Genomic DNA, 13644 nt, shown 5'->3' with positions numbered 1-13644 from the left:
GTAATATAAGTATTGATCAATTTCTTTTTTCTTCGTATAATTAGGCAGTAATCACGAGACATTTTAGATCGTATTTAATGACATGCAAAGACATTATCGTTCGTTGGTAAAAGGGACATGTTAATATGTTATAAGTCATGAAACACGTTGATTAATATACAAATACGAATAAATGTTAAAGCTATTGCAATTATTAGCATGATTACATTTTGAGTATTTATTTATTTTTGTGGGGCCTGATTTGCATGATACATAGACGTCCTAACGCCAAGAGGACGCACAGTAACGCCAAAAGCTTAAAATAATTCTTAGAAAATCCAAATTAGTTGATTTGATATCTTATTATGCTAAAAGTAGTTGATTAATAGATTATACTATTATAATTTTACGTTAATCTATGAGAGAGAAGACTTTAAATTTATTCCCGTTACTTCATTAGGTTAGATGACTATGACCACATGCTCGCCAGACCAATTGTCATATGTGTTATGCCCACACAAGTCTACAACAATTTTAATCAATTTTATTGAACTTACATCTTGCACTTTGTATATATTAAATTAAGAAGGAAAAAAAAACGCTTTTTTGGTGCGGCTAGTCCCATCGTGTGATAAGCTGATGCACATCAAAGTATTGATTGAGTAATACCTCCTGATTGAGTAAACCTGATCGAGTAAACTATGACCGAGAAATTTCATGTGACAAGAGTACAAGACATATATGAAAATTTTTGAAAAGGAAATTTAATAGAGAATAAAGATTTGGAAAAAGAATCTACATTATTGCTATTTATAAATTATATGTATTGAAAAAATTAGAAGGTATAACGCTGTACATTACAAAAATAGAGAGATAAGTATGTTTCATATAATGTTCTTGAATTTTTTTTTCAAAAATATAATGTTCTTGAATGGTATAGAATTGCAAATAAAATTAAAACTTTAGGGTTTGTTTGGTTTTTCGAAATCATATGATATATTTTATATAATGAATAAAAAATTGGTCAAGGTAATTTTGAAAACTGAAAACAAAAAAGTGAAAGTACTTTTTTTTTTTGTTTCCTGTTTATGGTTTTTTGTTTTAAAAAAAAAACTGAAAACTAAAAATTGAAAACAAAAAACAAAAAACGATGTCAACCAATCCCTTATTTATTAATTAGTGGCACTTGTAGATTAAACTTAAATAGGAGCAGTATATTTTATTTTGCTGATGGGCCGATGGTCCGCCAAAACACTTCGTTCAATCACTTTAACTAGTGGGCCTACTTCTAAGCAAGTTAATCAATTTATGCTAGGAATTTTTCATGAACCACTCAAATTATAGTTTTAATTCAATATTTCCATGAACCAAATTCTTTTATGGAAATTTTTTCTCCATGAACTGATGTTTGTTCATATGTGACAAAGCTATTAGCATTCTTTGCGGTTCCTTTGTTATGATAAATAAAATGGAGGAGAGACGACTGCAATAGTAAAGAACCATATACGTGAAACCTAGTTATGCACTTGTTAGTGACGAAACCTATAGTTGTCAAACATGCGTTACCTTTCATAAGTCTGGGCCACACCTGTCACAACTGTCCACTTTACACGACTAAAGAGGTTCCACCTCAAAATCATATCTCAATGAGGAAAGTAGCCTCTTAGCCTTATAAAGACACAATTATCTTCTTTTTTCAATGTGGGATACACATCTCAATACAAACTCTCACTTATACACTCAACTAATGTCTTTTTTTTTTTGTGTTTAGAGAGCCACAAGATCTCTTGGAATCGGGAGGGGAGCTCTAACCACTTGAGCTATCCCTCACTCTCTACACTCAACTAATGTGGGACAACAACCAATTGGGTGTTGGTGTAGTGGTGATTGGGACTACACTTGGTAGGGAGGACCTGTGTTCGATCCCCCGCAACAACAATTGGGAGGGGACTGGAACCTAACCGCCCACAACTGATCCCCGAATCCGGATTAGCCCAAAGGGTGAACGGTGTAGAACACCAAAAAAAAAATGTGGGACAACACACCACTCACTTATGAGTTTTCTTATGGGCTCAACAATTATCATTTACTGAATTGTATATAAATACTTGTGTTAACATTTTTGGTTGTATGGGGAACTCTTTCAGTCTCTTTAGCACAATCGATCATTGTTTATTGCTTAATGTTTGTTGTAATTTAAAGGCTCCATACATATATGATATTTAGTCGAGTCTACAATGTAAGCAAATTAAAGCAAGAGTAGAAGCAGAGGGTTGTCTCTTAATATCTAAAACCAAGTTACAGAGGTATAGAACTGAATGTTCCAGCAGTTCGCGTCTTCTGTTAAACCCAACTTCATCGCTTTGCTAATCTGCTGTGCTGGGAACAACAAAGACCGAACACATCAGTTTGCTGGTGCTGTTCAGAGCTGTAAATCCCCTGCAGCATTCCATGTGAAAGGTATAATTTACGTCGTAATGTGGATGAAGTCATAGGGTTGAAGTCAGCTTCATCTCCAGATAGATGTTACTGCATCTTAGATCCAGACAGTTAAAAAAAAAACTTTAAAAACACTGTATGACAGATAAGCTATTATTCCCTTTTCCTGAATCAGAATTTTAGTTTATTAAACAGTCTGACTAAATTAATGCAATATGAAATACGAAGTATGTATTATACTATTACAGATTAAAAATTCTTTACATTTGTTAAAGAAATAACTTGTCAGAAACCTTGTAATTAACACGATATAATATCATGTTAATGCAATATATATGTATCATGATTTAATGTCATGTTAACCCAAATAGCTTTTAGAATTTTAGTTTATTAGAGTCAGACTAAATTAATGCAATATGTATTATACTTGTATCATGTTAATTACATGGTTTCTGACAAGCTATTTCTTTAACAAATTTAGCAGAAATCTATAAGGATTTTTAATCCAATATGCAATTCTAGGGTTATACTTGCCTCCTCCATTACCAACTCATATACATGCTTAAGACCACTAGCTCAAGCTAAACATTTAGACCGCGCTTTCATCTACCAAGATTGAGTTACTCGTATTGTACAAGTGCTGATTATTCCTGATGCATACATATTCTATCAGAATTTGTCACTAGCTAATCAGCATACTTTCAAGTGTACTAAATTATTTAGTACATTGGATGGTTTGGTTTATTCTACCAATATAAGTTGCTGTTAGAATTGCAGATTGTACTAATGTAAGATCAAAGTCATCAAACTCGAAAAATGAGAACAAATAAGCATAAATTTTGTTGTTGATCTGAAGAGGTTCTAAGGAAAGAAATAAATATATAAGTGTAATATAATATCAGTATCTCTATAATGTTACAATAGGATTATATCAGTATAACATAAGGTATACAAAAACAACTACAAAAATTGAAAGAACTAGAAAGGAAACATGTAATCAAACCGATTCGTGCTCTACAATGTCATCATCAGACTTCTTGTGACTTGTGTGACTCCCAGAGGATCCGAATAATCGACAACACACAAGAAAGTACACAAAATTTATAAAACACATAAGTGCAACCAACCAATAATAGTAGTCTACATGACCCTTATTAAGGTTGCTTGATAACCAACTGATCTTCCCACCAGTACTAGTGATAGTATCAACAAGCTCAACCAAGAGCGTGCCCACGATACTAGATACCGCCATTCCTAGAGTAAATATAGCCATTGCAATACTTGACATACTCTTGGAAAGATGAGAATAATAGAACTCTATCTGCCCTACCGCGTTTAACCCCTCAGCAAGTCCTAGCAGCACAAGCTGTGGTACTAACCACATAGCCGACATGTCGAGTACTCCCCTAGGATTATCTTGCAGGCCGTGGTTGATTGCAGCTTTTCGTCTAACTGATTCAACAATAGCAGCAACTATCAGTGCCACACATGATAATAGTAACCCGAGTCCCATACGAACCTTGGGTGTTAGCCCTCGCGGCATGCCACAGAACTTGGACATCAAAGGTACAACAGCGCGGTCATAGAATGCTACCCAAAATGTGATGGTTACTACTGAAAAGACAGTGAAAGAACCAGCAGGGATTTCGAATTTTGGAGTAATATGTCGATCCATGGATTTCGCTTGAAGGGTTGTGTAGCTGTTGTTCATGGCTACTAGCATCATGATTCCAGTAGTCCACATTGGCATGATTCTTAGAATTGATTTCAGATTTTCTACTCGCTCTACTGTGCATAGGCTCCATGGTTTCGATGCTGATCCGTCTGGTTTCAAGTCATTTACAGGATCCACAATTACACAAGCTTTGTTCAAACACCTACAAGATGCAAAAGACACTAACACAATCAACTACACAAAGTAGACTTATTGAACTACACAAAGTAGACTAGTTGAGTACAAACATAGACTCTTGATTTCGCCTATTACAAGTGATAAGAGTATAAAACATATTCCTGGACCTCAATCATCAGTTTAAGCTTGTGTGAGGTTCAGGAATAGTGGCCAGTGATTAGCCACTTTAACATGAATGGTCAGAATGAGCCACAAGAGCAATACAAATTGAAGTAGGAGGGGATTTGAATCAACGACCTAATGTAATCAGACTCACAGTCTTAATTAACCACTAGGTCAAGACCTCATTGAAACTTAACCATGAACATTAGCACTTAAAATTAGCCTTAACATAGGTGAATATCATCACTTACTAAACAATCAAGTCATAAACACGAACATGTATCAAGCAATAAGGTTGGATATGTATCGATTTCGAGTTCTGAAGAAGACATGAGAGTATAAGAAGAGTACCTTAAACTGTCACTAGGAACTTTTTTCTCAGAACCATTATTTCCACCAAAGTAAAGCTCTTCAGCATCAATAGGAGGAAGACTAACATTCCTTTTCCGAAAGGCGGCAACCGGAACTTGAAACATACCAATAAACAAGCTGTCCTTAGCCTTGACATGAACATACAACGGTGACCCGAAAAAGAAGGCTACAAGAGAAAGGATCATAAGACAAACAGGCACCCCAAACCCGATCGGCCACCCGAATTTATCTTGAATGAACACAATAACTGTTAATGCAATGATAGTTGCCAACCCTGTTGAGGCATAATACCAGTTGAAAAAACTATCTAGAACTCTCTCATTGTTGGGATTGTCTTTGTTGCTTACTTGATCAGCTCCGAAGGCTAACGAACACGGCCTCACGCAACCGGCTCCAATTGAGATCAGGCCGAAAGAACCGAACAAGACCAGGAATTGGATCGGTGTAGCTGATGAACAACTCTCAGAACTTGACCTTGCACAAGGTGCTGGTTTTAGTGCTGGGACTACCGAAGTCAACCATAGTAAACTTGTTCCCTGTTAAAAATGATCATGACTTATTATTATGTGTTGTTAAAAATTAAATACGACATGCTTGAATTGGGGGTAATATATGATTAACGACATACCAGGGTAATAAGAGAAAATAAAGAGGAATTTCTTTTTATTTTCTCTTATTACCTCCAATCCAAGCATGTCGTAAGTTAAAGTTACTTAAAAAAAAACTCCATCTAAAAGTTAAACTTACAAGAAGACTGCAGAAGGTCCCGAAAGCAATGACCCGAAATCGACCAAAGTAAGAATCGGAGAGAAAACCTCCAACAATGGCTAACGCATTCGAAATTCCGGACCATAGTGATAATACAATAACCCCCTTTGCAGCTTCCAAGTGATAAACATTCATCAAGTAAAATATCATGTTTGGCAACAAACCATAACTTGCTACTTTCTCAAATGCCTCATTCACTGCTCACCAAATGAAAAAAACATAAGTTAAATCAAAGGACCCCCTTTATCATATAACAACTAGTTTTTAAATAATTCATGCTCATTAAAATGAGTATAAGTATATGTTGATATCCGAGATTGAGCAATCTGACACACATGAACTAGCAGCTCTAGCTAGCACTTGCTATGAACTAAGATTGACCAATCTCGGATATTAACATAGAAAAGTCTAGCACTTGCTATGAGCTAATTAAGATCGATCAATCTCAGATATAAACATAAAAAGACGGCGAAATTATTAGAATGTACTTACCAATAATAAAAGGCATGGTAATTATACCACCCTTTTTCTTAGACTTAGGAGTAGTTTCATGCTGATCTGAGTTATTATTATCAGGTAAAATCGCCATTTTTTCCATCTTCTCTTCTGTCAATTCTACACTGCTTTCTTCTAAAGCCATTTGTAAAATTTTCTATTTATATATAGTGAATTGAAGTATTTTTGTGGTATACTATATGATATGATCTTCTAGGAAATGAGAAATTTGGGACAAATTATTTGGAGTGTGACTTTTTATAACATATGGAGTTTGAAAAGCTGTACACGCTAGTTGATTTAATGCTTTCATAGTGTTTGAGTCAATAGCCAAATACTTTACCATCACTTTTAAATGATAATATAATTTACTTTAAACAAAAATTAAAATATTGTTTTTTTTATTTCCTCCAAAAAAAATAAAAAATAAAATATGGTTTTGTTTACCATTAAATTGAGCGCGTGACCCTCGTGGGTAATCCTCAGGAAATATCCTAAAAAGGTAATAATACAAATACAATAGAGATATTCCTGTGTTCCATTTTTGTCTATTTTATTAGCTATACTAGTGGGTGTTATAGTGATTTTATTGCTTTGATGTTGGCATTCAACGGTGATAAGAGTATAATGAATTAATCTTCAATTTCATCGTCAGCTTAAATTTTTGGTTAAGAATATGATATCAAGAGTTAGTATAATTAAAAAAAAAAAAAAAGACAAAGACAAAAACGTTAGTTTAAATCTTATTTATCCCTCATTTAAATCAAAATTAAGTTAATGCATGGTTTTAATATCAAGATTGGTTTACATACAATACATACTCATTTAGATGATTAAGTTTTGAGTGATATCCATGGATCGAATTTTGAATATTACTTGGTGAATGCCTTTGATGTATAGTTTACTCGACGGAGTAAATTCTGTATTAATCATTTTATTTTGTTATTCAATATGAATACTCTCTTTCAAGTTTCAACTACCATCTTTTCCTATGATCCTCAATCCTATTGTGCTTGTTGTTTTGTATTGTGAAAACATGTGTGTACATTAAATTGACTATATGTTAACATGGACAATGTACAAGTGGTGGTTTTGAAAATTTTCTAACTTATGATTTAGACGTTCTGTGAATATTACGCGTTTTTATAGAGATTATTCATAGAAAGGTATATGGCATAAAACTGCTCTAAACTAAGAAAAATATGGACAATATACAAGTGATATGGTTTGAAAATTTTCTACTTTAATTTATGATTTAGACATTCTGTTGATATTACGCGTTTTTATAGAGATTATTCATCGGAAAATTATATAGTAGAGGAATAATCGGTTGTTGGACAATCACCCTAAACCAAACAATATTTCTACCTAAACAAACCTAAGAAAAGTCTAGGGTATGTAGAGAATCGTATCTACTGGGAATGGATAAAGAACACCAAGAGTATGAACAGTTGTAAGCTAATTCGATCACAAATTGGGGTTTGATTAGTAAACTACTATAGAGATGAACGCTAGGGGAGACGGGATTCAACACCAATCAAACCAAATAATCAATAGGATAAATCATGAGCATACATGGGTAATAAATTAAAAACTTAACATTGTCTTCTTCAAATTCACAATATAAGTATTTCCTAGATCAAACACTAACATAACAAGGATTAAGTATCAAGGATAGGAAGTGGGTTTTTAGTTCGCGTTTGTCTCTCGATCGCTCTAAACTAGCATGAAGCACAAATAATTGGGATTTCTCACCTAATTACCACACTAAAGCATCCTATTCAATGGAATCAAACATCCATAATCATGAAATTAGTATAATCTAATTGCACAAGAAAGGACTCACTCGTATTCTTAAACCCCATCTTTCAATTTAAGTAGGGGAATGAACACATGAGCATAAAGTGGTCACCAAAATACACATGCAACAATCATTTCAAGCACAAACAACTATCAATCCAAAGTAGAACATAAATAAATTCAAATCAATCAACCACGGCTTGGTTGGGTGAACATGAATAAGTCCAATCAATCAACCAACCATGGATTGATTGGGTTTTCACCCAAGCTCTAACTAAGGAACTACTCACTAAACATGGTGAAAAATAATCTAACAATTCAATTAAATCTAAGGTTAACATAAATTCAAATAAACTTGGAAAGAGATAAAACAAGAATGGATTGAATATGCAAGAACAATTAAGCAAGATTAAGGAAGAAATTAACAATTCAAAGTAAATAAAAACAAATTTTAAAGGAGATATAGGAAAGAGATTACTTAAAATGCTTTAAAGTTGAGAAATACTTGAAATTAAGAGAATAATTAATCTTCAATTACTCCTTACAAATGATTGAGTTGAAAAGATCTAAGCTAATTAATGAGAGTTCTAAGAAACTAAGGGCCTAAGAAGACTAAAGGGAAGAAGGTCCGTAAAAAATGGAAGTCAATGGTCGTATTTATACTCCCAAAAATTACATCGTAGAATCCGTCAAAATCGGCTTCCAAAACGAGAGGAGCGCCCGCTTCTGCTGTAATAGGTTGGGAAGAATGGAGGAGCTCGGCTAGGAGCACCTGCTCTTCCTTCAGTGCACGACCGCTCCACTAAGATCAATCCCAAGGCAGTTTGTGAAGATGCATGAAGGAGCGTCCGCTCCTCTCGAGGTCCACGCCCGCTCCTAAGCTTGCTGTGAACTCTTAGGTGTGTTTTGGAGTTTAAGGAAAACCTTAACCTTGCCTTTGTACCTTTAGGCACGAGCATACACACAAGAGGAGTAGAAATACCAAAAGCTACAATTATGTACAAAAATGAGATAGAAAGAGGTATTGAAGTAGGGGAAAGAATACAAAATCATGTTTAAAATGTCATGATAAGTGGACAAATAAAACACTTATCAGTATATAGCACAAAACTGTTCTAAATTAAACTAAGCAAAATTAACCAACATTTTAGAGTTTACATACCACATAAATATCCTCTTATCCATCCTAGGGTCTTCGTATATTGAGGCTAAATTAAAGATTCTCACTATCCACATAAAAGCATGGTAAGACATACCCAAGCTAGCATGGGGCAAGTGTAACATGCACGACACATGACTAGCCAGTAGGTTAGTAGGTTATGTTGTGGCCCTTGTGGGTCAAGACTAACAAATTTCATGCACGGAGAGATACAAATTACTAGCAAGTAGATAGACATAGAACTTAATTAAGATATATACATGGTGTTTGGTTGGCATAACTATAGATTGGATTTTAAGTCAATGATAGTAAGTTGACATTTTCCACTTATTTCTGATTGAATACAATGTTGAAAGAAATAACTTAATCAAAACCTTAAACTAATAATTGAGACCTAGGAATATGATTTTATACTCTATCGGATAATGTTATGCTGAACAACCATAAGCATGATAAAAGCTAGGCATTAAAGATATTTTCCAGTTGAACAACCATTAACATATTGAATGTTGGTGACATCATCGAAAATTTATCCTCCCATTAAAACCCCAATGTGAGTATTAAGTAGCAAATATCTAATCAGCATCTCAAAGATAAGCCTTTAGTATTGGCAATCAAAAAGATCTTCCATTAGGGAAACGCTACTTATTTGTTCATCTTGTATGTCTTGATTTTTTTTTTTATTTTTTTAAATGGGATAAGGGAAAGGTGATTTCATTGAATAAAAGTCCAACGGACACTTACCAATTACCACATAATTGACTACACTTACTATGATATTGAGCTTCTGATCTGCTCTCGAAAATTTTATTTTAAAAGTCTTTGCATCTATCGTTCTTCATAGTGTATTGAAGCTTACCATCGATAATTTATTAATGTATATATACAATTAGACTCTTGATTCAAATAAATTTGAACCACGAACCTTCCAAATTTAGTTTGCATCCTTGCACACACTAAAAACAAACAACACTAACAATATCCCACCATGACTAACAATAAATATGAGAGAGTCAACTATACCCGAAAAGAAATATTGTAAGTGATCTATACTAACTAAAGAACTAGAAAAAGAAAAAGAATTTAAAGCTTACCATCGATAATTTATAAATGACAACCCTAGATTAAACAATGATAGGTACATTTGAAAAGAGAGAACAAAGAATTTAGGGTAGAGCTGATCAAGTGCGTACGTATTTTATATTTTACTCTAACCTTCTTTAATAGGAAGTATTTCAAAGGAACAATACTTCATACATACTACATAAATTAGGGTTATGTACGAAAGGGAAACCTATCTTTTTTATATATATGTTTTTTTTTTTAAACAATTTATATGATTTTAATATTCATAACAGTAGATTTTATGTGTAGTACTTGTATTAAAAGTCTATAAAAGTTGATCATAAGAATCAAAGTGTAAAAATTAAGACACTAGTACCCTATTATTATTATTATTATTATTATTATTATTATTATTATTATAAAATATCAAAAAACTTACAAACTCAATCAATTTACAAGAAATTGGTGGGGAGCCGAGATACAATTTAGGGCCCCACCCTTCCAGCTATAGCGAATCCGATCATGCTGAAGATGTAAGCAACTGCACAAGCACTAATATCCTGAGTCTTAACGAACGCCTGAACCCGCTTCAACAACGCAACGACATCATTCTCTAATTCACCTAACGAATTATTATTATTATTATTAGAGTAGACAATCAAATTTGGTTTATGTTATAATGACAAATATAATTTTATTAAATGTACATGCATCATAAATTGTGGAGTTGTGGGGGATATTCCCTCATATGTATGTTGACTTTTCATACGAGTTGTATTTAGCTTGACATGTTTCCTCATCATTCTTGTACGGGACTAAGGAAGTGCTTTGACCAATACAATGTGAACACTTGCATTGATCACCTTTGACCGCCGCAAAAATTCTATACTTGTTTTTTTATTTCTCAAATTTTTTTATTAGTGTTCCGTACTATGGATTGAATTTGATATGTACCGATACAATGTTAGTTTTCCCTCCCTAGTAATATATGCACTAATACTATTACTATTAATCTACTATGGATAATGACCTTTTGTCTACAAAGAAAGGCATAATTCGGGTGATCTATTAACAATAATTATTTACTCAATTCAAATTAGATGACAACTTTCACAACTTGCCAATTTGCATAACGCAATAATTTATTTATGCTGATTTCGACATGTTTAGAGACAAGTAGTTAACAATGTTATTGCCAGTAAAATATGTTATTAGATCATGTAAACATTATATAACATCAATAAAAATCCAACTTCAGAGTGAGGGATAGCTCAAGCGGTTAGAGCTCCTTCCAATTTCAAGTGATCCTAGCTAGAATCGATTCTTATCACTCACCTGTTGGTTCTCAAAACACACAAAAAATCCAACTTTGTTGCTAAATTATGTTTTTTTTTACTTAATACAAGATTGAAATCATAAATGAAATAATGATGTCATGGCCTGGGTTTAAACCTTGATTAGTTTCATATTTTTTATTTCAAACCTGAAATTATTGATATGAGACTCTGAGTCAAACTCCCCACTTCTTTAAGTTTCTAAATTCTATACCTTGGATTAGGGTTAGGGTTTGGATTTAAACTTCTTAAAATCATCAACCAAACATATGAACTGGTTTGAATTTCAGTTCTAAACTCACACCTCATACATCAAACCTAAATTTTGTGAGTCAAACCAAGTAACCATGCTTATAATTATAATTTATGTCTTGATTTGCATATCCGAAGTCGTATCAATTTGTGTGTGGGAAAATTGGTCGATTTAAAAATTTTTTGGGTCATTTTAGCTCTTAAAAATCCAATTTGAGGTCAAATTGGCAAAGAATTATCATATTTGCTTCATTGTGCATGCCAACAATGTCGAAGAAAGTGCATTTTAATCATAGCAAAACCAAAGTGTTCCAGGTATTTTTCGCCAATTCTCAAATTTAATCGTTAAGAACCAAACCACCCCAAAATTTTAATTGAATAATTTAATTGGCTAGATTATGTCCTCTTAGTCAACTTTTTTAATAGGCCGTTTTTGACAAAAGTACCATAAATAGCTCTTTGTGACAATTAAATTAGCCTAAATTTTTAAAATTGAACATATTGAATTGCTTAGAAATGTGAAAGCAATAAGTGATTAGGCAAAAGGGAGAGAAACTTAGGCAAACACAAAGCATGAGTCCATGTAGGAGTCAAAACTAACTTCTTAATATATTGTCATAATCCCGGTATATAATATAATTTACTTTGCCAACCCCTTTATTATTTATCACCGCCTTTCACTGTTCTTGATCACAACACTACCAACTTGATTGATACTATGGACAGATATAATAATACTTTAATTTTGCTAAGTTTCGTTGAAGATACATGTGAGATAATTCAATTCTACATGAAATTCAATTTTAATTATTTACCATATCATCAAAAGAGCAAAACCATAACAACCTTTGAGAATGAGGTCATCAATAACAAAACGATAGTTAAATAGAAAAATAGAAGAAAATAGATCGAATTATAGATAGTACAGTTATCAAGGCATTCACTATGATCATGGATAATTCGAACCATTATTTGCCTTTTTTTTTAACAAAAGAGCTATCAAATAAAGGCAAAAACAAAATAACAACGGTCAACAAACCACTAAAACAGAAAATACAATAATTGAATACGCCTAGCACAACCAGCTAACCAGTGAGCAGGAGTCACCCACAAACAAGGAACCTTTTAAAATTGGCAAACCAAAAGAGATTAAAGTGAAGCGTGCAAATGAGCCACCAAGCAGAAATGTCCATTGTATGAAAAACATAGCAAGTCTTATCTTAATAGTCACAAAGAAGTCCATGATTTATGTCACATACATTTAGGAATAAATATTATCAACAACTTAATTAGACCTACCAAAACATAGAAGTACATATATATATATATATATTTTTATAGGCATATGTGATAACTTGTTATTTGGCATGATTTTAGGGTACTTTTGAACCTTGTTTTCGTTATTAATCGACATCAAAGTTCATTTTTTATCCTATTTTTATGCAAATTTTGTACCATCCATGCTTCACCGGTTGTTTGTGTTTTTGATATAATGTAGCTATTTTTAGCACTATGGACGTGATAAAGCATGAGTGAGAAAGGATAAGGGCAAGCTTGGTTGATACAGCCATGGAGGAAGAAGGAGGAATGCCTTAAAGGGAAATTAAAAGCTTTTGGAGAACCTTGAAAGGTCGTTTGCGTAAGCATCAACTTCAACCAACCATAACTTTTGATCTTCTCAACGTTTTGAAGCGGTTCAAATTGGAGATTAAAGTTCGTCTCAAGAGCTTTCCAACGACTGGTCACAAGTCCATTTCCGACAAGAAACGTAGAAGTTACAGCTTCCCAAAATTAAGCAGTCTAGGCAGGGCATTCTGCACGGACGTGCAAGATGATAGCACGTCCATGCAAGTCTGCACGTCCGTGCCAAAAGCTGCACGTCCGTGCAAACCTTGGCAGAAGCTTCTGCCTCCATTTTGGCCCTCCTGCACGTCCGTGCCAAACTTGGCATGGCCGTGCTGAGCCTT

General features: G+C 33.5%; 1 protein-coding gene across 1 annotated transcript; it reads right to left on the bottom strand.

Annotated features, from left to right (window-relative positions):
* Positions 1 to 3277: 3277 nt before the first annotated feature.
* LOC110705595 (protein NRT1/ PTR FAMILY 1.1-like) lies at positions 3278 to 6385 on the bottom strand. Its single transcript, XM_021883492.1, has 4 exons — positions 6065 to 6385; positions 5552 to 5769; positions 4784 to 5340; positions 3278 to 4295 (listed from the first exon to the last, which is right to left on the bottom strand). The coding sequence occupies exons 1-4, from the start codon at positions 6210 to 6212 to the stop codon at positions 3416 to 3418; spliced, it is 1803 nt and encodes a 600-aa protein (XP_021739184.1). The 5' UTR covers positions 6213 to 6385; the 3' UTR covers positions 3278 to 3415.
* Positions 6386 to 13644: the final 7259 nt, after the last annotated feature.

The sequence above is a fragment of the Chenopodium quinoa genome, unplaced genomic scaffold, assembly GCF_001683475.1.
Source record: "Chenopodium quinoa cultivar QQ74 unplaced genomic scaffold, ASM168347v1, whole genome shotgun sequence".
Lineage (NCBI taxonomy): Eukaryota > Viridiplantae > Streptophyta > Magnoliopsida > Caryophyllales > Amaranthaceae > Chenopodium > Chenopodium quinoa.
The sequence above is the reverse complement of the archived record's forward strand: the minus strand, read 5'-3'. Positions and strand labels throughout refer to the sequence as shown.

What these genes read in the sequence shown, in the direction of transcription:
- LOC110705595 (XM_021883492.1), bottom strand. Translation starts at nt 6,212, where the DNA reads ATGGCTTTAGAAGAAAGCAGTGTAGAATTGACAGAAGAGAAGATGGAA. An exon ending in TACCATGCCTTTTATTATTG is followed by an intron (nt 5,770 to 6,064) that starts GTAAGTACATTC and finishes TTTGGTGAGCAG; the next exon opens with TGAATGAGGCATTTGAGAAA. An exon ending in GGACCTTCTGCAGTCTTCTT is followed by an intron (nt 5,341 to 5,551) that starts GTAAGTTTAACT and finishes CATTTTTAACAG; the next exon opens with GGAACAAGTTTACTATGGTT.